The following is a 26,857-nucleotide window of genomic DNA, read 5'->3' on the forward strand; positions in this document are numbered from 1 at the left end:
GAGAATTGCTTAAATATATTATGATACGTCCATACCACACTGTTGTTAAAAAGAGTGAGTCAGCTCATTTGTTGTGAACACTTATGCCTGTTTAAAGCATATGACTTAAGGAAAGAAAACTTTTTTCTGACTCTGAAAGTCCACAGCATCTTCAAGTTTTGTAAGCAATAATTATATTAGAGGACCTCTGGATACTGACCTCCATTCCCAGCAGAAAGAGAACCTTGTGGTCAGATGTAAGCAGGAAGCTTTCTTGAGAACATGGAAATGATGATACAGGTTTATTGCCCTGTGTCACGGTTGGCATGTGGAAAGGGGATTCACTGAACTAATGAGACAGACAGGAACAGGGATATGTGCAACAGAAATGGCAGAATCCATGTCCTCTGAGATGGGGCGTGCTAGTTTTAGTCAACCAGGAGGACAGAAAACCTGAGGCTAAGGATTAATGTGAGTCGCCCATCCCCAGGTCCTGGTTGGGGTCACTATTGCTGTGATAAAACACTGTGACCAAAGCAACTTGGGGAGGAAAGGGCTTATTTGGCTCATTCTTTTCTCATGACTGTTCATCAAAGGAAGTCAGGATAGGAACTCACGTAGGACAGGGACATGGAGACAGAAGGTAGAACAGACGCCATGGAGGGGTGCTGCTTACTAGCTTGCTTCTTATGACTTGCTCAACCTGCTTTTTTTTATTAACTTATTTATTTAATCACTCCATTGCCTGATTGTAGCTCCCTCCCTCCTCTCCCCCCAACCCACCCTCACAGCCCCCTCCTACCATCCCCCTCTCCCCTTCTCTGCCCAATACCCACCAACGAGTACCAATCCACCCTGCACATCAAGCCCCAGCATGACCTAAGCGCATCCTGCATCCTGTCACACTGACAAGGCAGCATAGGTAGGGGAAAGGGATCCAAAGGCAGGCAACAGATTCGGAGATTTCCCCTACTCCAATTGTTAGGGGACCCACATAATGACTGAGCTGCTACACATGTGTAAGAGGGCTAGATCCAGCCCGTGCATGCTCTTTGGTTGGTGGTTCAGTTTCTGTGAGTACCCATGGGCCCAGGTTAATTTACTCTGTAAGTTGTCTTGTGGTGTCCTTGACCCCTCCAGCTCCCTAATCCTTCCTTCCACTCTTCCACAGAACTCCCAGAGTTTTGCCTAATGTTTGGCTGTGGGTCTCTGCATCTGTTTTCATCAGGTGTTGGATGAAGCCTCTCAGAAGACAGTTATGCTAGGCTCCTATCTGCAAGCACAGCAGCATGTCATTAATAGTGTCAGGGGGTGGGTCTCAAGCTGATTGGCCATTCCCTCAGACTCTATATCAGCTTTCTTAGAGAACCCAAGACCACCAAGGTTGGTAGCCCAGGGGTGGTACCACCCACAATTGGCTGGGCCCTCTCCCATTATCACTAATTAAGAAAATGCCCTACAGGCTTGCCTACAGGTGACTTTAGCTGGTGTCAAGTAGACATAAAACTATCCGGCAATCCACTTAGGAAAACCCTGTTTCTAAATCAATGGAGAACAGCTAAAATTATTCTCAGAGATAGAAACATTATAGGCCTACATGACCTGTAGACAATGCCTCAGTTCCTGCATGGGAAAACCTTTGAGGGACCAGGCAGGACCGATAGAGAATCCCTGGACAGCTTTAGGGACAAGAATTGGCCAGCACCGAGTCCTTTCCCAGATCCTATTGAGGATCTTATTCCAGATTCTATTGGTCTCTTACTGTTAACTTGTAACTGCAGATGGTTGTAGTTCAATTACTTTATTTGGCTTGCGGAGCATGTAAAGATGTTCAGATATGAGAGCTTTTATTATACTTTTAAAATCTTTTTGACAGGGGAAAGCCTTGCCGAGTGACCTCTCCCTTTGAGTTCCTGCAGTATTAGAACCCAGATATACTAGGACTGAGGGGCTTATAGACATATAGATTTACAGTTTGTTGTTCAAATGTAAGTTTTGACTATTTTGACATCACTATTTAGATATTGTCTATAAAGTGTGAATTAAAACAGGTCTCTCTTTTGTGTGTGGTGTGGTAGTGGCTTCCTGGCTTTTGGATTTGTTTGGTTTTGACATGGCCCAGGCTAGACTCTAACTCCTGTGCTTAAGTGATCCTCCTGCTTCAGGCTCCCCTATATCTGAGATGGCAGGCACATGCCCACATATGGCAAGCATGCGTTGTCAAGTCTTGATTGAACAATAATTCTTGTACCATAAAACTCATTCACTGGAAGTCGGGCATCATGGCACACACCTGTAATTCCAGCACTCAAGAAGTTGTGGCAATAAGAGCAAGAGTTCAACCTGGCCTGCATAAAAATTTGGAGGCCAGCCTGGGTTGATTGAGACCCTTTTTTAAAAAAACAAACAAAAAACAAAACAAAACACCAAAAAGTAAGTTAAAAATAATATGACTACTGAAAGTGTATAATACAATGATTTTGTTTTGTTTTATGTTTTGTTTTGATAAATGTATACATGTGTATAACCATCACCGCAGTCCATTACCCAAAGCTTTTTCTTAGGTCTATTTTCAGTGAGTCTCTGACCTTAACCCCACCTGGTCTGCCTTCTGTTTGCCCTTTCTAGAACTGCCATGCTGGGGGCTAGAGAGATGGCTCAGAGGCTAAGGGCACTGGCTGTTCTCCCAAAGGTCCTGAGTTCAATTTCCAGCAACCACATGGTGGCTCACAACCATCTATAATGAGATCTGGTGCCCTCTTCTGGCATGCAGGCCACTGTATATGTAATAAATAAATAAAATAAACCTTTAGAAATTCCATGCTGATGAACACTGGTCGTGTCAGGTTCACCTGGCATGTTCATAAGGCATCATGCTTTTCTTGTTGCTAAGTGGTTCCTGTGTGAGAAGACTGCAGTTTGTTCATTCATTTTCCAGCTCGGTGAGGGCACTTGATTGTGTCTGCACAGGCCTCTTGTGAATGGTGATGTAGAGCCATTGTGAATGGTGATGTAGAGCCACTGTTTACTTCCACAGGGGTGGGGGTCCCCAGCCAGCTCTTAAGGAGTCTTTGCAGATCACAGAACAGAGACAGATTTTCTTGAGGGTCTCAGTGCCCTCACCTCCTAAGTCCCACCCTCTCGGCTCTGCATTTGTCTGCCTTTCCCAAAAGCTTTAGAAGTGGAGAGAAGGAACATGTCAACACAGCACGTCTGCTTCCCACAGACCTTATCAGTGCTGTTGGCTGCTTTGGGCTTGCTTCACATCCCCCATTGCCTCTGCTCTTAACAGGCGTAAGATTAATGCAAAAGGGAAAATACGTCAGTGTTAATCAACTCACGATGAGTCTGCTAAGGTGCTCTGGGTATTTTTCAATCCTCCCTCATGTTTTATCAATTTTGTTTTTTTTTCAAGTAGATAGTATAGTGTATATACCCCATGCAAAATTCACACGGGTCTGAAGAAGTGGCCCAGTGATTAAGAGTGCTTGCCGCACAACATGAAGACCTGAGCCCAGATCCTCGAACCCAAGTAGCTAACTAGGCATGTTCTCACGCATGCCTGTCACTCCAGCACTGAAGTGAGCAAACACAGGGGCCACTGAGGTGTCCTAGGTGCCATCCAAGCTGAAAAGCCATGAGCTCCATGTTCAGAGAGAGATCTTGCCTCAAAGGAATAGGCAGAGGGGGATAGAAGAGGATAGCAACACACCCCCTAGGCCTTCTCTCACACACCTACACACATGCATGTCCATACAGCACACAAGCACATGCTACATTCACACACACATACACACACACAAAGAAGTCAGAAAGCATTTCCTAAAAACAAACAGAACCTAACATAGAAACTATGGTTTAAGGAGACTAGACTCTTGGTCTTGCAAGATGAAGAGTCTATGATGGTGATAGTGGTTGTGTGACATTATGGACGTACCTCTGCCACTAAACTGTACATCTTATGGTCAAGGCAGATTTCATTAGACATATTCTGTCACAACTGAGGTTATTTTCTCAGTCAAATGTAAAGAGGGATTGTTTAGAATAGAAACAGTATTTAGCTTGCATGGATAGGTTCTTTGAAGTTCTGAGTATGTGTATGTGAATGACCTTAAAAGAGATCTTGCCATTTGTCACAACACAGGTGGGTCTGGGGGACACATATGCCAAGTAAAATAAAGCACACCCTTGTACTTGGACTCCAAAAATAGAAGAAGTAGGAGTAAAAAATAAAAAATAAAAACACATCAAGCTACAGTATAAACAAGGGCAGCACCGTTCAGGTAGATAGACAATAGGGAGATATAGGTCAGAGGGTAGAAAGTGGCAGACAGCAGGATAAATAATTCTATAGTTTCCGTGTAGGACATGAGGACCGTGAGAAGTATGCATGTATGTACTGCAGGGTTTTGCTACATTATTATTTCTGATGTTAGCTGCTCTTTTCACACACAGATCCAATTTATAACCCATATTATACCATTGTTTCATGTTGCAAACCCTAATTACATACAAGAAGTATACACAGTAAACTCATTTCAAAAGAACAAAGGAAGGGAAACCATCCTTTGCTATGGTGCCTACAGGCAACCACAACTTCTTGGCTAACCGTCTCTGCACATTCTTCACACATGCTTACGTATTTTGCCAGATTTCCAAGGCCTGTTTTCCCTGTGTAGATGGGAACATTTACATGCTTTGAACTTGCATCTTTTTACCTTATCAGAGCTGCCATTCATGTCAGTAATAGTCTAATTTGCTCTTTTCTCAACTGAAACATAATCCAAGAACGACTGACCCGTAGACTGATGGGATCCAAATAGGGAGAGCGTTCTTCCCAGAATGCCCGTGAGTGCCTGCGTCTCTGTCTAGATCCTCATCAAAGTGCAAGAATTAAGGGTTGTGTCTAGATAGCCTTCCTAGTGAACACATTGCTACAAGTACCAGCTGCTCCTCAGCCCACAGCATTCACTGCCATCAACACCTGAAAGGGATTCCGCTCTGAAAGAACAGGGACTCTGTCATCTTCTGTCAGTTGAATTCCCTGGTTTTTTATAGTGCAACTTTCCCAGTGTTTGAGTGGCTGTTTGATTTTCTCTGGGACACCTGCTTATGTTTTCTCTGTATCCTCCTAGACTGTCTGATTTTGTATTCATTCATGAGACTGGTTTGTATTTAACGGATATTGACTTTTCTATTTACAAAAGTACGTTCTTTCCATCTTTATTTTAAAATGTATTTTTCATTGTAAGTGTTTAACTTATGTGTCAGGTCTACCGAATACATCATAAAGCTGAGGCATCTTGTCTTACATTGAACCTCCTCCCCAGGGAGTGAGGTTCAGCAGTAGAGCATACTCTTAGCATGCTCCAGGTTCGAGGTTTAATCCCAATACCAAAGAGATAGAGTAAAATCAGGAAGAATTGGGGAAGGACAATAGGGGAGAAAGGAAAGGAAGCAGAAGGCTTCCTCCAACCATATAAAGACCATAAATTCACTCACACAATATGCACAGTTCAATATTTTTTTACGTATTCACAGAATTGTTCAACTATTGATAGATAGACAGACGGAGAGGTAGATACTTCCCTTCCTTTAAGCCAGTATCTTAGTTGCTCTTCAATTTCTGTGACAAAACACCATGGCCAAGGCATGTTATTAAAAAAAAAAAAAAAGTTGATTGGGGCCTACAGTTTTAGTGGGTGAGTCCTGCCCATCAGGTTGGGGAGCACAGCAGCAAGCCAGCAGGCATGGCACTGGAGCAGAAAGAAGGAAAAGAGCTAGCTGGGAATGGCATGGGCTTTGAGGCCTCAAATTACCCCAATGACACACCTGCTCCAATGAGAATCTTTCCCAAACAGTTCCACCAACTGGAGAATAAGTACTCAAACATATGGGCCTATGAGGGCCATTCTTATTCAAACTACCACACAGACAAATACTCCATTTTTCATCTACTCCTCTGTTGACGGCATTTGTATTGCTTCAGCATTTTGGCTGCTATGGGCAATGTTGCTGTAAATAAGTCCACGTATCTGTTTGGGTTCTTGCTCTCACTTTCTCAAAGGAATTGCTGGCTCCTACTCTTTGTGACTGGTTCCTCTGTCCCGTGTTAGAGCCAGCTGTGGTTGTGTTCTAACCACACAACATCCTCACCTCCTGCAGTTATTGCCTGGTTTTTAGGTTAGAACCACCATAGGGGTGTGAGGTGGAACCCCATTGAGGTTTTGTATATTTAAATCATGCACCAGTTCATGTGTATTTTTTTTTCTTGTTTGGGATTTTTCTCCCAAATACGCATGCATTTTCCATACTGTGTGTAATGTTTTTACTTTCTAGTAAATTGTGTGTGTGTGTGTGTGTGTGTGTGTGTGTGTGTGTGTACGTGCATTCTTGCATTAGTGCATCCTAAGCCAATACCATGCTGTTGTGGTTTCTGTATTTGATGTCTGATGGTACAAGTGTCTTTCAATGTGGTTCTTTTTCAGAGTTGTCTTGTCAGTGCTTGAATATTAATTACTTCCTCTAGTTTACTAAAGAATTGGTATATGGTTCCATTTTAAAAGTTCCTGTCATATTCTTGGAATGGCAGAGTTTGAAAAGCAGCTTCCTCTTTGACTACCTATCATGTAGTGCATGTTTTTACATTCAATAGAAAGTGATGAAGAGAGGAAAAATCATGCTACCTAGGCTGGATTCACTTGGCTGCTTGAAAAAGCTCTGGGAAATATTTGGGGAAAGTGCCTTCTGACCCCAGAAGTCAAAGGAGCGGGGCAGTGGGGAGATAGCAGTCTCCTCTCATTTGCCTGAGCTAGACATTAGAGTGTGTGATTCACAGGGGACGGCCTCAGTTATTCAAGAACTTTTGCACCGTGGACTATAAATTGGTGCCCCCACACACACATATATATCTGTTTCTTTCTCTAGTATGACGCTGTCCGAATAAACCAGCTCTACGAGCAAGCCAGGTGGGCTGTTCTCTTGGAGGAAATCGACTGCACAGAAGAAGAAATGCTGATCTTTGCAGCCCTGCAGGTTATGGGATATCTGCAGCTTTTCTTGGGGGAGGGGAGGAATTTTAGTTTGTTCTGGTTAAAGCCTTCTGTTTGTACCTTTGATGAAATGAATGAAAGGGAAGAGAATGGGTTTCTATGTAAAATGGTCCTCACAGTCTACACATGCGTGCATGCTATCTATGTAAGGCATCTATTCTGCAGCTCCCGTCACTTGGCTCCCACACGCACAGCGGCAATGCAGAACTAAGTTTGACCACAACTAACAGTAGATCTCAAAATTACTTTAATTAGATGTCATTTTCCTGCACAGACAGACCTCCTTCCAGAAGGTGTTCAGAAGAAGAGATGGTTAATGATCCGTTTGTGGCCATCCCATTTCTAAAACCTCTGTCTTGAGCCAGGTGGTATAGGGCAGTCCTGCAAGCCCAGCTTGTGAGAGAGCTGAAACAGGAGCTACCTAGAGAGTCTGAGAACAGCCTGACAACTTAGCAAGAGCCTATCTCAAAAACATGATCACTTAACTAAATAGAAATAAAACTTCTGTTTATGTTTTAGTATCATATCAGCAAACTGTCGCTGTGTGCAGAAATACAGGACTTTGTGACAAAGTCTGAGGTCGATGAAGTAGAAGCCGCGCTGACGAGTTTGGAAGTGACCCTTGAAGGCGGAAAGGCTGACAACGCTTTGGTATGAGTGCTTCTGTTAGCTCAGAATCTGTCCTGCAAATGCAGATTGGGAGTAAGAGAAATTTTTCTTCCACATGAGAAACTCAAAGTTAGCAAGAACGGCCACTTCTGGGGTTAGCTCTGCAAGGGAATGTTAAGTTTATCATCACCAATGGGAGCTTTTGTGGTTGTATTTCTTCCTGGGATCAGTCGGCATAGTATGTGGGGAAATTACAATGGGCTCCAACATGGAGTTGGTGAAGAAAGGGCCATGCAGCCCGGACACAGCTGAGGATGAAGAAGAAGCTCTGAAAGCCTTAGTGTCTGGTCATACGTTGCCCTCAATAAGGCTGACAGGAGAGAAGGCCTTGCTCTAGGACAGTGGTTCTCAACCAGTGGGTTATGACCCCTTTTGGGAGTTGTGACCCTGAAACAGGTGTCACATCTCAGATATCCTATGGATCAGATACCTACATTAAAATCTGTAACAGTAGCAAAAGTACAGTTATAAAGTAGCAACAAAAATTAACTTATGGCTAGGGTCCACCCACCATGAGGAAATGTATCAAAGGGTCACAACGTCAGGAAGGTTGAGAACCGGTGCTCCAGGATATCATCAGACACTCCTAGACACTAAAACCTTCTAGTCACACCTAAGGGAAAAAACAAGTTATCACCCTCGTCTCTCCCCAGAGATGTTTGGATGGCAGCCTTTTCATTGCAATGCCTCAGTGGTTTGACTCTTCACTGGGCACTTCTCTTTTGTTTTAACCTCTTCAACCAAGGGAATGATTACCGGTTTAATCACATTGAATCCAAGCAGTGGGCTCGCTAAAACTGGATCTGCCTGAGCACTGAGAATGAGCCACTACATTTTTACACATTCATTGTTAGTTCTCTAACAATAACTGCCTTAAAATGGGAAGTGGGTTTCATGGAAGAGCAAATACTTAATACACAAAGCAGAGCCTTCCCCAAGCAAGGCTTGGTTTTGGAGCTTGTTTTCGCCTGCCACCTACGCGGAATATGTAACAGGAAGTTAATCCTTCTTGGAATAAATGAGACATTTCCTTTTTCCCTCAGTAGTTTTATATGCTTCAGCCAGCCATCAACCGCCACCTTGGAATGAACTTTCAGCTTTAATCAGTGACCTGGATATTACTAGAGTTAACCCAAATTAACCTAAAAAAATTAGAAAAGATCTGTTCACACACTGACGTCATCATTTCTAACTCAAATTTCTAACTTGGATGATGTATAGGTATAAGAAGTATGAATTGATTTCCTCACAGAGTAAAAAAACATACAAGTATACGTATTAACAAGCTGATGATGCCGACCAAGTCATCATCCAGAATCGGGAAACAGGACTTTGTCACCTGCCCAGGGGCCCTGCATGCTCCTCACTAGTTTCCACTCCTCTCCCCCTCTCCCCCTCCCAGAGATAACTACCGTGGTCCCTGTGACTGAGGAGCTCGCTCTCTCCTCTCATTTTAATTGATTTAGATTTTAAACTCTCTGTGGCAAGTGCCTGACAGGCTGGGTGACGCGGGTGTGGACTGGCAGGGCCATCTGTGAAGTCCCGGCTGCTAACTCTTACATCTCTCCTTAGGAGGACATTACTGATATCCCTAAACTCGCAGATTATCTCAAATTATTTAGGTAAGTATCTTGAAATGGCCAAAGAGTGCCTTGGAGCAGACCCTCACAAGTAAGGTCTGGGATGGGACATAGTGCATACAGGGGCAGGTCCACAGGTCAGAGGTCGGCTCTGAGTTATGGGCTTTGGCATAAGACAATAGAGGGCTGGACCTCAGCGGCCCCTCCCCCACCAAATGCCATGGCCACGCTGAGTGCAGTTTTTAGACTCTGGACTTTAGTTTCCTGTGCTGTAAAGTGGGAGTGTCCTCTTCTCGAGTTTGCCCGGAGCGCTGGATAAATAGGGGCATTTGAAGAATTTAGCAGAGGGCCCGGCACATGCATGCTCACAGACCAGTGGGGGAAACATGAGCGGTTCAGCAAGACTGAACACGCATACAGCAATGGCGTTTCTGTTAGGGTGTGCCTTGGGAGGCTCAGGACTCTGACACCATCTGAGTAAGAGCTGTTTAGCAGTGAAAGAATTGTTTTCTTCCTAGTACTTTGTCCCTGGGCTTATGGGGAGGGGTCGCCTCCATTCACCTGCTGGGTGCTGGTCAATCTGCCACGGTCTCTGTTTGCTTTAAAGGGTGGCCACCTTTGTGATAGTGCCAAGGAGTGGCTGGTTGAAAGAAACAAGGCAGTCACTGTGTCACTTTATGGTTTATTGACTTTTTGACAAGCCAGTACTTCACTGCAGCAGCTGGTGTGGGGGAGGGGGAATGCCAAGTTGCTTTTGACAATACAAGAAGCCAAGAAGGACTTGCAAGAACTGAATGGTAAATGTGGTCTATAGTAGAAGCAAGGGTCCAAAGGTGATAATTGTCACTGGGTTTTTAGTATTTGTTTGTTTGCTCTTCTGTTGTGGTAATAAGTGTGGTACCTGTAAATACAACTGAACAGTCTAATTATACTCAGAGCTTCAGGGGGAAAGAGTAATTTGATGCGGCTTTATAAAATATGCATAATTATTTTACAAAGAAATTTAGTTTTCACAAATGAAGAAGACCCCTTCTTGTAGCTGCTCTGGCGTTTTACAAAGAGATGACATGTTGGTAGTGACATTTGTCCTCCTCAGTTCTGCTGCCTGGTGGCTTTAGCTGTCACTTATAGCTAGAATCACTAAGATTGTCCTGCTTGAATGGACACTATCTAGCAAAGGTCTCACACCGCCAAATTTACTACATAGAAATATAATATGTAGCCTTTCTGGATAGAAGAATGGAAGAAAGGAAGGTGAGGGGTGATGTGGGAGGGGGGATGGAGAGGTGGGGGAGAAAGGGAAGAGGACCAGAGAGTGAATAGAGCTAACAGAGTATTCAGAAGGCCCTGCACTTCCCTGGGCGTCGTTGATGTGAGAACAGAGGATCAGTCCTTTGAGGATGGCTATTTACTCTTTCTACAGGGAAGCTCTTTATTGATTTTCTAAACAAACCCTGGCGTGCCCACTATCACTGTTGAACAGTGAGCTCCACTTTCCAGCAAGATGACATTGGGTCTGATGCACATGCCAGTAGCTAGAAGCACACATGAGTGCCATGTAAAATACATGCAGTCCACAAAAGTGTGCATAAAGTGACCGAGAAGTCTCCACTTGAGGAGACCGAGTTCCACAAAGGAAACTGCACCTGCCCAGGAAAGGGGCTCGTGGAGCCTGGGGCTGCTATCTGTTGGGTTGATTGATCTGATCATTTGTTTTGAGACAGGCCACTTTGTAGCTCTCTCTGGCTGACCTGGAAGTTGTGATGTAGACCAGGCTCCACTCAAACTCACAGAGAGATCTGTCTGCCCCCGCCTCCTAGTGGTGTGGCTAAAGGTGTGTACCACCACACCTGGCTGGGGCTGGTGTTTCAGCTTTTAGCTCTACAGGTCACATGAAGCAATAAGCCAGACAGAAGCGCCCAGGGAAAGGTGGGAACTCCAAGGACTGTCTTCTCCGCCCAACACAAAACAGGAAACTATGGGTCACTTGGAGGAGGCAGAAGGGAAGTCATCGCGCAATGCAGGCTGTGGGACACAGAAAGCCTCTCTGTGGAACCGCAGCCAGGGCTCGTGATTCATGCAGGTTGAGATAAATGACAAGGGAATCGGAACTGAAGCTGGTTTGGACCACAAGACCCATGAAGCTTTAGCAACTGCAGCTCTGAAAATACTCAGAGAGAGAAACCAGCACACTGCATGTGGAAAATGGTGTGAGTTCCCATTAACAATCATAGCCATGTGAGTCGGTGGGCCAGTAATAATTATAAAATAGAATAATTATATAATATAATAATTTGGATGACATCATAATTTTAGATGATTAAGAAACTAGTGGATATGATTATAACCATTCAGTAAATTTAAAAGTAAAAATTCTAGCAAAACAGAAACGAATTATTGAAAGGATCTGATCTAAGAAGCAATTTTGAAGACAAAATGTGTATCATAAAAATATTAAATTGCTAGGCAGAGACTTGAGGATTGCTGCAAGTCTGAAGCCAGCCGGGCTGCAGAGTGAGAACCTGACTCAAAATAAAATTTTTAATTGTTTCAGTATATTAGCCATCAAATTATTCAATACCACCAAAGAAAATCCAAAAAGGCATATGTTAAAAATCATGAGGCTGGTCAACCGATACTCTCTGCAAGAAGTTTATTAGGAGGGAGGGGGAGCAGGACATGGGGAGAGAGAGAGAGAAAAGGGAAGGGACACAGAGAGAAAGAGAGAGAGAGAAAGTAAGAGAGGAGAGTAAGAGAACAGAGAGTGTAAGAGAGAGAGTCGGGGTCATCCCTTTAAGGGGCAAGGTAACCACACCTTCCAGGTGTGGCCACCTGTCAACATGATGACATCATAAGTTGCTGGGTAACCCAGGAGCAGGTTGTGTTCCAAATACTAACAGCATAGATTAAAAATATTACTTAAATGCACTAAAGAGGCCTGACTTGTGTCTACTGGGTCTTCTTGAAGAAACAGTTGGGAAGGATGAAACATTCAAGAGAGATTACTTAAGAATATTTTGTAAATCTTGAAAATGAAAGTTCTTAAATTCTTGGGTCTTGGATCTCAGTCAAGATAAATCATTAAATTGGTAAATCTTGATAAACCAGTTGTTGATAAGGGAAAGCCTGTAAGATCAGAGGAAAAGGACAGATTTCCTGCTGGAGAATGATGGAGAGGTGACAGCCCCACCGTGTCACATGAACAGCCAGTGTAGATGGGAATTGGCCTGGGTAGCGCTAAGAGAGCACGTAATCAAAGCTGTCAAGTCTGCTCCATATAGGTCATAAATACCCCAAACAAGCATGATCCTAAGAATTCCCATTTGAGAAAAGCAGATTTGTAAGTCTCGGCACTACTAGACATCATGACATCATGAGGACAGGCAGTATGACAAAGCGCAAGATGTGACCACTGCTACCAGTGCCACTTTGGAGCAGAAAACATGGCCCCATGAACAGTTAGTAGGAATGCTGCAGTTAAAATTTGTTCACTGAGTTATTTACAGGCAGGCCACCACCACAAGGGACTTCTAGTTATATTTACATTAAGCTATACAAGACAAGAGTCTTAAACTATTCCAGGATCTTTGCAATACTTCATAAATAAATGGGAAATGATCATGAATGCTTGGTCCCACCATAGACTCAATGGCAGCTGGGTGCTGGTGGCGTACACTTCTAATCCCAGCACTCATGAGGCAGACTCAAGCATCTCTGAGTTCAAGGCCAGCCTGGCCCTCAGAGCGAGTTCCAGGACAGCCAAGGCTACACAGAGAGATCCTGTCACAAAAACTCGGGGGAAGGGGGGAGGACTCACTACTTCATGTAGGCAAATGCCTGTAAGTTGTATTGTAACATTTTGTTTTTCAAAAATAAGTATCCCAAACTTATGACATCATCACTTATAAGCCACCATATGCTTCCAAACCAATAAACACGCTGATTTCTTCTTGAAGGAACAAGCGATTATTAAATAGTGATAGCATAATCAGATTTTGGAAGATAGTAATATTGTGAAGATAACATTTTTAGATTTTTTTCATACTTTATGTATATGAGTGATTTTCTGGATGGATGTATGTATGTATGTGTGCTGTGTGAATGCCTGGTACCCACAGGGGCCAGAAGAGGGCATTGGACCCATGGAAATAGAGCCACAGATGGTATGAGCTGTCCTGTGGGTGCAGCAAGTGGTCTTAACTGCCGAGCCTACTCTCCAGCCCCCAAAGATAACATTTCAAAAATAGTCTGCAGCTTTTCCGTGGTTACCCTGTTGCCAGTAATCATGCTGTGCGTTAACAGACAAATGTGAATCTCAAACATGAAATTGTGAAGCAGAGGGTAGCATGGGGGCGTGGTCTGGAATAAGAAGGAAATGGGTGATGAGTAAAGGATGCAGAGATTCCGTTAGATCAGTAAGTCCTGGGGGTTCTACAGCACACTCCTCTGATTTGCTGAGAAAATTAACTGTTCATGAACTAAAGAGCATAGATACAAGGAGGGCACAAGAAAGCTCTGACAGGCTTCACACATGTATATGGCCTTAGTGGCAATAATTTCATATTGCTATCCAGATTTATACATTAAGTATACACAGCTCTTTACATGTCGATCATACCTCAATACAGTGTTTCAGTAACTTTCAGACTGGTATACAAAGCATCATGCCATCTTCCTACGTAAGTGTCATTATATTTTCTTCTCATTCATTCCCCTCCACTACCCCCTCCCAGTAAAGCAGTTTTATAAAAACAAAAATGACTGAGGGGGTAGTCCTGTGGAAGTATTTGTCTAGTGTGCCAAGTCCTGGTTCAGTCTTTAAAACCATAAAAGAAAATAAAAAGTCTGAATGCTTTTAAAATTTGGTAGCATATTTCCATGTTAAATATTCTCTAATTCAAGAGCTACAGTGAGTTGAAATCTACTTATTAAAAATATTAAAATCAGCCTATTCTACTTAACTTTCCTAAGTAAGTGACTGACTTCAGAGAAGATTGAAATTAGTAATTTTGTCTTGACAAATATTTGTACGGGGGGGGCTATGGCATCACAATTCAGTTATCACAGTTAAGAGATAAGAGAAATCCATGAGGTTTTGGGTAAGTAACAGCGCTCTTGAAATGGTCTGAATGTTCCATTCACTTTATATTTTTGTGTAGGCTTAATGGGTTGTTGTTCTTGGTTTGGTTTGGTTTGGTTTGGAGACAGGGTTTCTGTGTGTAGCTTTGGCTGTCCTGGGACTCTCACTCTGTAGACCAGGCTGGCCTCACAGAGATCTGCCTGGCTCTGCCCCCCCCCCAAGTGCTGGAATTAAACCGCTGCCCGGATTGGCTTAATGTTTTTAGTAGTGCAGTGCAGTAATGTGTTCTGCAGTTCTGATGTTCTGATGTTTAAATATTTGCTGTACTTTAATTTGCAGACCCAAGAAGCTAATGTTAAAAGCTTTCAAGCAGTACTGGTTTGTCTTTAAAGACACATCTATAGCCTACTTTAAAAATAAGGAACTTGAACAAGGAGAGCCAATAGAAAAACTAAACATTAGAGGTAAGAGTGTTTTGCACCTCACTGTGGCACAGACTGAAAACATGGTTCCCAGGGGATTCAGAAGAACCTCTGAGCCTGGCTGCTTGCCAAACACCGGCTCCTCTCATCGCAGAGCAGGGTCAGCATGCTGTGATAGCTCTTCTCACCCAGCCTGTGAGGCTTTCTAACTCAAAAGCAGTTGTGTCCAGGTTGGGAGTGTGGCTCAGTGCTAGAGCATTTACTTTGTGCAAGGTTCCTAGTTCAATCCCAAGCACTACAGAAGAAAAAATAAATGCCAAGAAATGTTGTGTTTCGTTCTTAGTTACATTAGTGCCCATTCTAATGTCAGAGTGACTGTGAGTGCATTGTTGTCTCTGCTTCCTGAGTTACTTTATCAGCCACCGTGCTCAGCTCTGCTGTCACTGTAGCAGAAAGTCACTTCTGCTTTGATCTTTTTTGAATTTTGTATTTGTACCAGGACTAAGGATAAGCTCCTGAGGCATGAGGACTGTGGATTCAAGGGCAACCTAAGCTACACAGCAGATTCAAGGCCAGCCTGGGACACATTGGAATCTTGTCTCAAAAGAAAAAATTATATATAAAATTATATATTGTATAATTATTCCTAACAAGATAGCCACTATCATACTAAAATGAAGCAAAATAGTAAATTTGTTTTCTTTTTCTTTCATATTGCTTATAAACCTGCTTAGTTTTTCTTGAATTACTGTTATTGGTTGTTCCTCTGGCTTTGACTTGTGGTCAATCTTGGCTGTAGATATACATTGTTATTTATTACAACAGACTTCTCAGCACTCAGTTTTGTCCGTGCTTTTTGTTTTTCAGGGTGTGAAATTGTGCCCGATGTGAATGTAGCGGGGAGAAAATTTGGAATCAAGTTACTAATCCCTGTTGCTGATGGAATGAATGAAGTGTATTTGAGATGCGACCATGTAAGTAAAGTCACTGAATCTCCTCGCTTCCTTTGTATTAAGACTCAGAGCAGGGGCTGGTGAGGCAGCTCAGTGTGTAAAGGTGCCTGCTGCCAACTGGATGACCTGAGTTCAATCCCCAGGACTGTACCCCAGCTTGTCTTCTGAGCTCCTCCACCCATCCACACGTGTGCCTACCCACCACACACAATAAGTGAGTAAATAAATAAATAAACAGCAAAACACACAAAGACTTGGTTTTCATATAATGGGTTCGATCCCATAAACACATCATAAATGAAAATCACCATTCGGCCAAAACTGCATTAAAACACCTACACACATCCCAGCTTAGGCTACCTTAGGCCCCCAGAGCATGTGCACTAGCCTGCACCTGGCTAAGCCACCCAACAAAACCTGTGTCACAGCAAATCACCAAATACTCTATGTAACGTATTGAATTCTGTACTGAAAGGGAGATGGTCGTTAAACCATGTTCTCACATTCCTGCAAAGCTGAGGGTGCCTCTATCGAGCTGTATAAATATCAGTCCATAGAGGTGGTTTCCAAAGCTGCTGCTCTGTGACAAACACGGCTGGTAGTGTGGCACTGATGTTCCAGCAACATCTGAATTTCTGCAGGGGGAGTCTTGTTCCAAGCAATGTTAGCTGGCTTCGTATGACGGGATTACAGGTCTAGCTGTGCTTGGCTCCTTGCTTCAGTTTGAGCTGATTTTATTCTGGATCCCAGGCCAACTGGCGCAGGCATTAAAGCGTAATAGAAACTGTCATTGCCTGGTTCAAGGTCCAGCCAAAGTCCTGAGCCTCCTGAGAGTTAGAATCTTTACCGAGCATGGATGACGTTACAAACGATACAGACAGCCAGGTGTGGATTTTTTATGTATTTATTTATTTATTTTTCTGTTGTTTGTTTTTTGGTGTGTGTGTGTGTGTGTGTGTGTGTGTGTGTGTGTGTGTGTGTGTTTTCATCATGTATGTCAGCCATGTTATGAATATGGAAATCGTATCTATGAAACTCTCAGGAAGTTTGAGGCTTCATTTGCACTGCTCGGGACTCCTTTGCACCCGAAGTTCCCGTGCAGAGTGGTACAAGCTGACGCAAGCTCTCGTGGCCGGCACAGTCGATGGTTAACAGCCACTCAGAGCGTGTGTCATCACACGTCTCTCCCTGATTGGGAGGTGAGAGCTTTATATGCTAGTCTAAGGTCTCTATTGCCGCTTACCCTCTGGGCTATGATCAGCTACAGAGCCAACCTCTGCTGTGTCTGTAGCAAGGCGGCCCACAGGAGGACCTGCTTCCACGCACTCTGGTTTCTGTGACAGGAGGATCAATATGCCCGGTGGATGGCTGCCTGCATCTTGGCATCGAAGGGGAAAACCATGGCAGACAGCTCCTACCAGCCAGAGGTCGTCAGCATCCTTTCATTTCTGAAGATGAAGAACCGGAGCTCGTCCCCGCCAGCGGCCTCCAGTCTCGACAGCATGGACATGAACCCAGAAAGCTTAGTATCGCCTCGCTGTGCGAAAAAGCACAAGACTAAACAGGTTCTCGCCTACTTGGGTGTTTGTGTACAGGGACTCGTCCGATTAAGGCCATCATCGTGAAAACTGGGTTACTGGAGAGATTCAACTGGGTGGTGGAAAATGTGGCCGAATCACTGTCGATTTTGCTAGAAATCATTTTACTGCTGATTGAATATAGTAATTGCCCCAGGTTGAACCTAATTAAGGATGAAACTATTTATTCCCTACAAAATAAGAATCAAAATTATACTTCTCCTGGTGAGGGTTAAAAGTTGCGCGGGTGAACGCACTCCAGTGGCATCAACACTGAAAAGAGCCATCGGCACGGACATTAGAAGTGTGTATGTGGTGACTGATCCTGGCCCTGCCTCCACTCTAGGATTCTCACAACCTTGCAGACAGACAAGAGTGAATTGATTAGTTAGTTAACTAGCAGACTGGTCGGTCTGCGTGGAGTGGAGGCCTGTTCTTACTGTTCCCTGGGGACCTCAGCGAGAAGGGTGGCTACAGAGCAGCCAGTAGAGCGTGAAGCACAGCCTCATATCTCCCGTTTCTGCTTAGCTGGCAGCCCGGATCCTCGAAGCTCAGCACAGCGTGGCCCAGATGCCCCTGGTGGAAGCCAAACTGCAGTTCATCCAGGCCTGGCAGTCCTTACCTGAGTTCGGCCTCACCTACTACCTTGTCAGGTGATTCCCGGGTCCATTCGGCCCACCTCCCTTCAACCCTGACGGCTTTCCCGAAGCCTGCTTTGCTCTCAGTCTAGAAAGTCAAATTCTTCTTCTTTAGAATGTTGCCATTTTCACAAATAGCGCCAGGATGTTGACTGGCCTTAAGAATCTCCCATACCTCAGCTGGACGTAGGAAAGGAAATGTTCAGATTTTACAAAGAAATTGTGTTCCTTTAGGCTAACCGCCTGTGCCAAACTAGATGGAGAATGTTTGTGCCACCTGTGACTTCCCTTCATGTCAGGTCTCTCTTCCTGTCACGTGTCTCACGGTGTGGCCTTGTGCGGCTTTCTAGAGTCTAGGGTTTCCAGACAGTCCTAGGGAACACTCGGAATGCATTCTCCAGCCTTTTCAGATACAGACCCCATTCCTGTGGATCACGGCAGATTGCTGGCCTGAATGCCCCGTGTGTGGCTCACCTGTTCTTACCTTCTCGTATTTTACAGATGAGAACATATTCTTCTATGGAAAAAAGAAAGAGTTACATGACTTGTCTAAGTTTACTGGATAGTCAGGGACACTGACATTGGTAATCTGTACTAGTGTGATGGCTGTGTCCGCTGTAGGATGTGGAAACTTGAAAATGTGTCCACAGACAGGCTAAACAAAAATGGATGTTTTAATCCAACCCACATTCAGCCACTCCCTTCTCTCCAGATCCCTCCAGTCATTTTCCCCAACTTCAAGTACTGTTTTTGTTTTGTTTGTTTTTGTTTCTTGCCAACTGAGCCCACTCTTTAAAGTAAGGTAAACTGGAAATTAAGCAAAGTGTATGCTTTCTCCTCTGGCACAGCAAGCAGAATGTTACAGTCTCATTTCAGATTGAGGCTGATGGGCTTGTATTGTAAGATGCTGTTACACACAGAAGTGCATTTCCCTGCTTGTTTCCAAAGATCTGGTTCCCCCTGCCTCTGCTAGCAAGGGAATATGTTCATGCTTTTCTCTGTTCACATCTCATTTAACTTTTGCTTATACTCTTTGTCCCAAAAGAACAATTCCTTCTGCTTTATTCTCCACCACGAGAAGAGTAAGGGAAATGGCACATGTTGTCATGCCCTTATTAGCCTCTCAATCAAGACAAGGGCAAGGAACCTCTGTGTGTTAAAGCTAGCATGAAGACTAGCCTGAGCTACACAGCCGGACATTATCTGAAAGCATCAGATGCTAGGGATGGAGTGCAGTGGCAAAGACCCTGGGTTCCTCCCTAAGCACAGAGAAGGAAAAAAGAGGCGACAAAGTTGTATTGGCTGCTCACCTAGGAGCATAACACATGTGTACCTGTGTATACACATGGCGCACACTTCCCTGTAACTCAGAGGTCAGCACACAGCAAAAAGCAGGGATACTTGAGACAGCCAGGCCCAGCATCCAGGCATCCTCTTCCCACGCTAGCTTCTGACCCTCAGCATTTGCATCGGTCTTCCCAAGAGGCAGCCTGGGGCCATGCTAGGGGCTGTCGGGACCTACATGGTGGAGCAAATCCCACGAGAAACAGTGTGAGCCATGTGGTAGTTAGTTATAAAGTGTGCAGGCCCTGCGCAGACATTCCAGGATGATTGCTCCCCACATGACTTCTCCTTTCGCCTGTTTACCCCTTCAGCGCCTACACCTGTAACCTCCAAATTTTATTTATAAAGATGTTGAGACAGAAGCCCAAAATATAGGTTTCTGCACTTCCCAAGGCTAGAACAGGGCTAGAAGGAAGAGGTGGAACAGACCCCATATGTGAAATGACAGGCAGCAGCAGGGACTTGGCTGTCCCCAGAAAACTGGATCTGTGCATCACGACTTCCTGGAAGCTGCCCACAGGGTTTCCATGTGTCAGATTCTGAGAGTAAACACGGAGGGAGCTAGAAGTGCAGCTTAGCTGGTAGAGCGCTTGCCTAGCATGCACAGAATTCTGGGTTCAATTCCCTCATATTTCGTAAAACTGGACATAGTGGCGTCGACCTGCAAACCCAGCCTTGAGAGATGAGGCAAGAGAATCAGCCTGGACCACATAGGCCCCTGTCTCTAAAAAATTTGTTTGTTTTCTTGTTTGTTTGTTTGTTTGTTGTTGTTTCAAAATAAAGACTTAAGGTAACAGGACGAATAAGAAAAAGTATAGAATTGATCCTAGAAAGGTAAGCCCAGTTTTAATCAAAGGTGGGAGATAAGATAGAAAGTGGCTTGTCCGGTTGGGATTTTTCTCTCTCCACACTGAGATCAGCCTCCAGTCCTGGCATCTTCCCTTGCTGCCCCGTGTCAGTTCCCTTTCCAGCAGAACTCCTCAAGCGCATTGTACATTCTGTCTCGCCTTGAACCCACTCCAAGCACCACCCTCTCCACGCCACAGCCTGCCACTTGTCATCATGGCCACCTGCACTTTACCCTTGCCCTCCGCTGAGTCCAGTGGCTAACTCTGAGTCCTTGTGCCCCAAGACTTCTGAGCACCCTCTGACTGTAAAGCATGCCTTCCTCCGGGACCTCGAATCTCAACACAGCAGCTCTCCCTGGTTAGCCCCCTCTCCCTGGCCGGTTCTTTTAATCTTTCCTGGTTCATTCTTGTCTCCCAGTTTCTTATAATGCTGCAGTACACAAACCCATAAGATTTAAACCACTCCCCAAACTATTCTCACTTTCTCAGGGCTCAGCCATTCCTTTGTGTTCCTTTATTTAAGGAACTGATTGCTCTGAGATGTGTATCTCGAGCCAGGAACCCTCTCTTAACCTGCAGATTCACCCATCCAAACATCAGAGTGTTTAAAGCACTGGCATCCCATCTCACTATGTCCAGAACTCCTACTCCCCCCCCTAACTGCTCCTCCTGAGTTATTCTGCACCTCACTAAGTGAGAACTCCTCCTGCAGACATGCCCCGAGTCATTCTTGACCCTGCGGTCTCTGCTGCACTGACATCATGTCGAGTGGCAAATCCTACCAGCTCTACCTTCGAGGCACGCACAGAATCTCACCATCACCACCACCTAGGCAGTGCCTGGGCGACCTTACCTGCTCCGCCTGCCTCTAGCCTTCTCTTCCAAGACAGCGCAACAGTTATTCTTGTAAAACTGAAGACAGTCCATGCTAAGCCTCTGCTCCAAACCACCTAGAGCCTTTCTGTGCCACCCAGACTGTTTTCACAGCTTAGTGCTCTGCCATTCCTGTGCCCTCCTTAATACTTTGCCTGACTCCCCACCCCCCGACCTCCTGGCAGGCTTTAACTATACTCATACGTGTAAATGGCTGTACCCTCTGCCTGGAATATTCCTGCAGATAGCCATGTAGCTCCCTCACCCCCAGGCATCAAATCTGGTTCTGTCACCTCCTTCTCTGACCTCTATCTGAAGTGGTGATAACCTCATGCTAGAACTCCCTGTTGTGCTTTGCTTTCTTCTGTTGTCTTATCTGGCACATGACTTCACTTTTTCATGGTCTTCACTCTCTGCTGGCCAGGCATATTCTACCCCCTAGGCCTAGAACACAGTGGTGCTAATTTTGTATGGAGTGGTTTGACCTTCTCAGGAAAGCCTTAATTCTCTCCCATTCCTCATGTCCTCTTTATCACCATAAAAGAGGCCTCCTTTGGGAAGCCAGTTGCTTATTGTCTTTTCTTCCGAGATAATTTAGAAATGTGAGGAGATGACCCTTAAGAAACTGTATGTGGGGGCAGTGAGCTGGCTCAGCAGGTAAAGGCTGCACAAACCTGGTGACCTGAGTTCCCTGGAACCTACATTAGGGTGGAAGAAGAGAACTGACACAATAAAGTTGTCCTTCACACATGTGTTTTGCACCCACACATGTACATCATGCATACAAACAATAATAATAAATGATTTCAAAGAAATAGTATATGAATAACAGTTGTTCCCTTAATTTTCAGATTTAAAGGGAGCAAGAAAGACGACGTCCTGGGAGTTTCATATAACAGGCTGATTAGAATCGATGCAGTCACTGGGATTCCAATTACAACGTGGAGATTCGCCAACATGAAGCAGTGGAATGTCAACTGGGAAATCCGGCAGGTGAGGCCGAGGCTTCCGATGTTCCAAGCTCACGCACAAATGCGCATTCTCAGAGATTCAGCTCCACCCTGATTTTTTTAAAGGTGCCTTTAGAGTTAGAACTCCAGAGCCACAAACGTGATAACTGCCTACTAACATACCAGCATATATTTCTGGATGGTTTCCTAACACCTCTGGACCCAGAGTTCCTCAGTTAGCACTGCCAATTGGCTTAGCTTGGGGGAAGCTTTCCCATAGAGACAGATTATAAAACTGTGATGCAGTTGGTTCCATTTTCATAAACTCACCATAGGATGACATACAATTGAGCACAATCATTGCTTACCAAAACTACCGTAGATGAAACCCTACCCAAACAAATCCATAAAATCCTCATCTGACTGCCCAGAGCTAGAACAGCCTGTGGGCCTACAGGCTCCGGTGCCCACCCAGAGAACAGGCCCAGGAGGGGAAGAGCTGAGGGAGCAACAGAGATGCCTAGAGAGGACCAAGGAAAGCTTGTCCTGTCCTATGAGACAAGCTCTCGAGCCCACAGTAACTGCTGCCATCATTTTCCATCCTAGGGACTATAACTAGGCCAATGCCAAGCGTACATCATAGAAAATTCTAGATAAAGCTAAGAGATACCGTGGTACCCGACTGATGACACAGAACAGCTTGATGCCCCTGGTATAAGAATCTGTCTTGTGGACTGTGAGACAGCTCAGTGGTTAAGAACGCATGAGTGGCCTGGGTTTGGATCCTTAATGGCACAACTGTAAATGCATGTAACCCCAGCAGTGAAGGGTGCAGTCAGGCCCATGCCAGGCTAGCTGAGCATCCTAGCTCAAACATGGAGCTTCTGTTCAGTGACACAGCCTGCATTAAATAAGTAGAGTGGTAGAGGAAAGCACTTGACCATCTCTCTGACCTCCACATGAATGCACACAGATGCATGCACACACACACACCAAAATAAATACAAAAGAATCTATCTCCCGGGGTTCCTTTTACACTCTCGTTTTTCTAAAAGAACACCAGCAACATAAAGGAGCAGGAAAAGACCCGCAGTAGTTCTCAGAATGCTGGGTTCCTCTCAGCAGTGTTAACTGTTCAGCACACGTGAGCAGAAAGAAAGCAGCTAGGAACTGTCCAGGAGTGGGGACTGAGTGTCAGTCATTTGTGAAGTTCTGCAAGGAATTGCGGGGGGGGGGGGGCGTGAAAACGGTCCATTCTCTAAGTCTTCTAGTGTTTGGTTCTTACAACTTTCATGGAGGAAGGGATAATAGGCAATGGCTGCTGGGAAGCTAAGGCCTTTTATTCTCCATTAAAGAGTTTGCAGCCCACAGCGGTTGCTCACGCCTGTAATCCTAGCACTCTGGAGGCTGAGACAGGAGGATCACTGCATATTCAGGGCTTCCAGCCTAGGCTACACACAGTGAGGCCTCATCTTAAAAAATCCAAAAAGCTTCCTGGCCTTCCACACAGGGAGTGATAGGGACCTTCTTAGCCTCTGAAGGAGGAAAGGGAGCCAGTGATTTACCAGGCACACATCAGAGCTGATACCACAAGAGGGCGCAAAGAGCAAAGGCATTTTTTCAGGAAGCCAGGTTTTATCTTCTCTGTTTGGGGGACCGCAATAGCCAGTCCTCAGCTTTGGGGACTATCTCCGGCAGAACAGCTGCCTTCTCACCCTTCCTTGCGGGAGTTAAGTTTATCTGTGGCTTACTTTTCCAGGTGGCGATCGAGTTTGACCAAAACGTCTCTATCGCATTCACCTGCCTAAGTGCAGATTGCAAGATTGTGCATGAGTACATCGGTGGCTACATTTTCTTGTCCACCCGATCCAAGGACCAAAATGAAACGCTGGACGAGGACCTCTTTCACAAACTGACTGGCGGTCAGGACTAAAGTGAAGCAAGCGGGCCTGTTTGGCCTCCATGGACCTCGGGGTTCTCGGAATGGGTAGGATCTGTGGCGTTCCCAGTGTGTAGGTTCCAGACTACCACAATGTACATCCTTGCCTCGTCTGAACACACTGCCAGCCCGTCCCTTTCCTTACTTTGCCTCCACTGCCAGCAGTAGACTGGGCTCCTGCTGCTCATCCTGTAAAGTGGCTGGGGAGAGACGGGCAGGGCATTCAGTGCCTGCTCTAAGCCCAGCATGGCACACCAGTTCTGTGGCTTTGCAGGCACCGTATGTACTGACCAGCAGCTAGCTGACCTTCTGTTTATATGCCTCCTGGTAAGTCAGCAATGAGAGCAGAAGGACAGAAGTGACTGCAGCAGGTACAAATCTCACTCCACAACCTCAGGTCCTTCCTTCACAAAACTCATCATCGCTCTCATCTTGCCAGAAAGCCAGAGGGAGTCTCGATACACTTTTTCTTTGGAGGTCAAAGAGATGAGCAGGGAGCAGCAGGGTTACAGTCGTCTTCGGCATCATCAGTTTACAGGGACTGTCACATTGGGTAGGGTGACCACTGACCATCTGGTCTAATCATTGGTCTTCCTGTTATTGCTGACCCTAGAAGCTCCATTCCTAGGGAATCCCATGGACACATTGAAGTCCTTAAAGACATGGGTGCTGAAGGGATACAGGGAGCCCACTCTTAGCCAAGATCCATGACAGGCTCGGCTCTCTGCTAATGGAAAGCACCTGCCACGAAACTGAAAAGATGACTCAGCAGTTAAGAGGGCTTGCTGCTCTTCCAGAGGAGGACCATAACTGAGTTCCAAGTGGCCACCAGGGAGCTTAGGCCTTCTTCTGAACTCCGTGAGCACCTGCATTCACATCCACATGCCAAGCACACACACACACACACACACACACAATTAAAAATTACTCTAAAACCAAAAAAAAACCACCCACTCCTGGCAGGATTCCAATTCCAGTCAGCCAATCAGACCTCCATTCCAGGCAAGTAAGGAAAGGAGGTTAAATCTGTTCCTAGAGGCCACACACACACACACACACACACCACCCCCCGCCATGCTGAAGTTCTGGGGACTATCGGCTGCCACTTCCTGATTCCGGCTGCTCTGAGTGGTAAGGCTGCTCTTCTTAATGCTCCACAGAGCTCTGGGTGCGGACTCTGCTTCGATGATTCTGGCCATTTTCCCTAAACATCTTCAAAGACAATAACAGACTCTTGGAGGCTGCTTTTTGTGGTGACATCACTGCCCAGCTCAAGCATAAACTCTTGACAGCTGCCTAAATGCCCTAATCTGGTTTTGGGGTTTTGTTGTTGTTGAAGTTTTAAGAAGGAGGAATACAGCATCGGCGACAAAGGGAGATGTTTTATTTTGTTCATACACAGCCTTCTCCTTCCCCACGAGCTCAAACTGTGCAGATAAAGAAAGAGCTTTACCTGAACGCTACCAGCCTCCTAGGCTGCAGGCTTCAGGAGTTTGGATGAAGCCCAGAGAGCCTCAAGCCTCAGCGTAGATTTGTTTCCCAACAAAGCCACGAGGGAAATGAGAGTTCTGCAATTCCAGGAGTCAGGAGACCGTCCCGGCTGGAGAGCACAGACTGAGCCAAAGAACCTTGTGGAGGTTTTGTTCAGCCTCTCCTGAGAGCTGTCTACTCACGAGCCTTCCAGGTACCCGCCCAATTCCTGAGGCTCAGCTTGGCTCAGAAGTGCTTTAGGCATTTGGAAGCTCTGGCTCCCATCAGGAAGAACTTGATTTGGAATGTTTTGTGCAGACACCAATGCTAGCACAAGCAGTAAACGTGGTGGTCTTTCCTCTGCTGTCCTGGGCTCTACCATGTGGAGCCTAGATAGGACTTAGTGTAAACCTGGGGATGCTACCCTAGACTGAGTACAGTGTACACACGTTTAATGGGAGGGCTCCGGAATGAGACCCTTTCCCAAACAAAATCATCCCCATGCTAGAGCCAGACCCTGGCCACTGTGACCTTGATTACACATCCTAGCGACAATTCAGCTTCCCTAGTTTCCCCGAGCCCAGTCCTTCAGATCATTTCCTCCTTAGCTTTTCATGGTTGGCTGACATTTCCATGAGGGCCCTTGAGCATCTTCACTCACGGTGGCCTGCTGTCAATCTTGACAGTGGATTCCTTTCTCCCCTGACTTCCCTTCATGTTGTAGTACGTCTGAAGGATGAAATAAAGTCTTTCCTTCCAAGTTTCTTTTATTGATTGTATTAGCTAGTTTTATGTCCACTTGACAAGCTAGAATCAATTGAGAAAATTCTTCCACAAGATCTGTCCGTAGAGGATTTTTTGACTTAGTTATTGATGCAGGAGGGCCCAGCCTATTGTGGGTGGTGCCATCCCTGGAATGGTGGTCCGGGGTTCTATAAGAAGGCAGGCTAAGCAAACCATGCGGAGCAAGCCAGTAAGCAGCAGCCTCCCTGGACTCAGCATAAACTCCTGCCTCAAGTTTCCTGCCCTCTTTGAGCTTGTGTCCTGACTTCGTTCAGTGATAAACAGTGATGTGTAAGTATAAATCAAATAACTTGCTCTCCAAGTTGCCTCTGGTCATGGTGTTTTATCATAGCAAGTAACTGTAACTAGGACAGACTTTTTTTATTATTATTATTATAGCAATGGAAACACTAAGTCACCTGAAAACACCTGGCTCAGACCCCAACCTCCAGTACAGGAATTTTAATCCAGCAATATGGCTGCTCTTATCACATCCAAAGACCTTCTAGTTCTGTGTGATCTGGCTGGAATGCAGACATAGCACACACCTTTAGTCCCTTTGTCTGGAGTACAGACATACCCTTAGTAAGCACACCTTTAATTTCAAACTAATGTCTAACTGAGGGACAGACAAAGTGATAAATCAGAGAAAGATTTAACAGGATAAGTCAGGGATAGGATATAGCCAATTCTCATTAGA

General features: G+C 45.2%; 1 protein-coding gene across 2 annotated transcripts in view; it reads left to right on the forward strand.

The window, feature by feature from the left end:
- Fermt1 (FERM domain containing kindlin 1) overlaps nt 1–26,134 on the forward strand; it is a 39,268-nt gene extending 13,134 nt beyond the window's left edge. For both annotated transcript variants that reach the window (XM_021651307.2, XM_021651296.2), the window contains exons 7-15: nt 6,907–7,014; nt 7,551–7,682; nt 9,273–9,322; nt 14,700–14,824; nt 15,650–15,756; nt 17,079–17,300; nt 17,841–17,965; nt 21,867–22,008; nt 23,725–26,134. In XM_021651307.2, coding sequence (XP_021506982.1) covers nt 6,907–7,014; nt 7,551–7,682; nt 9,273–9,322; nt 14,700–14,824; nt 15,650–15,756; nt 17,079–17,300; nt 17,841–17,965; nt 21,867–22,008; nt 23,725–23,898 — 1,185 coding nt within the window. In that variant the 3' untranslated portion in view covers nt 23,899–26,134. The remainder of the gene's footprint in view (nt 1–6,906; nt 7,015–7,550; nt 7,683–9,272; nt 9,323–14,699; nt 14,825–15,649; nt 15,757–17,078; nt 17,301–17,840; nt 17,966–21,866; nt 22,009–23,724) is intronic.
- The last annotated feature ends 723 nt before the right edge of the window (nt 26,135–26,857 follow it).

This window comes from Meriones unguiculatus, chromosome 18 (assembly GCF_030254825.1).
Source record: "Meriones unguiculatus strain TT.TT164.6M chromosome 18, Bangor_MerUng_6.1, whole genome shotgun sequence".
Classification (NCBI taxonomy): Eukaryota; Metazoa; Chordata; class Mammalia; order Rodentia; family Muridae; genus Meriones; species Meriones unguiculatus.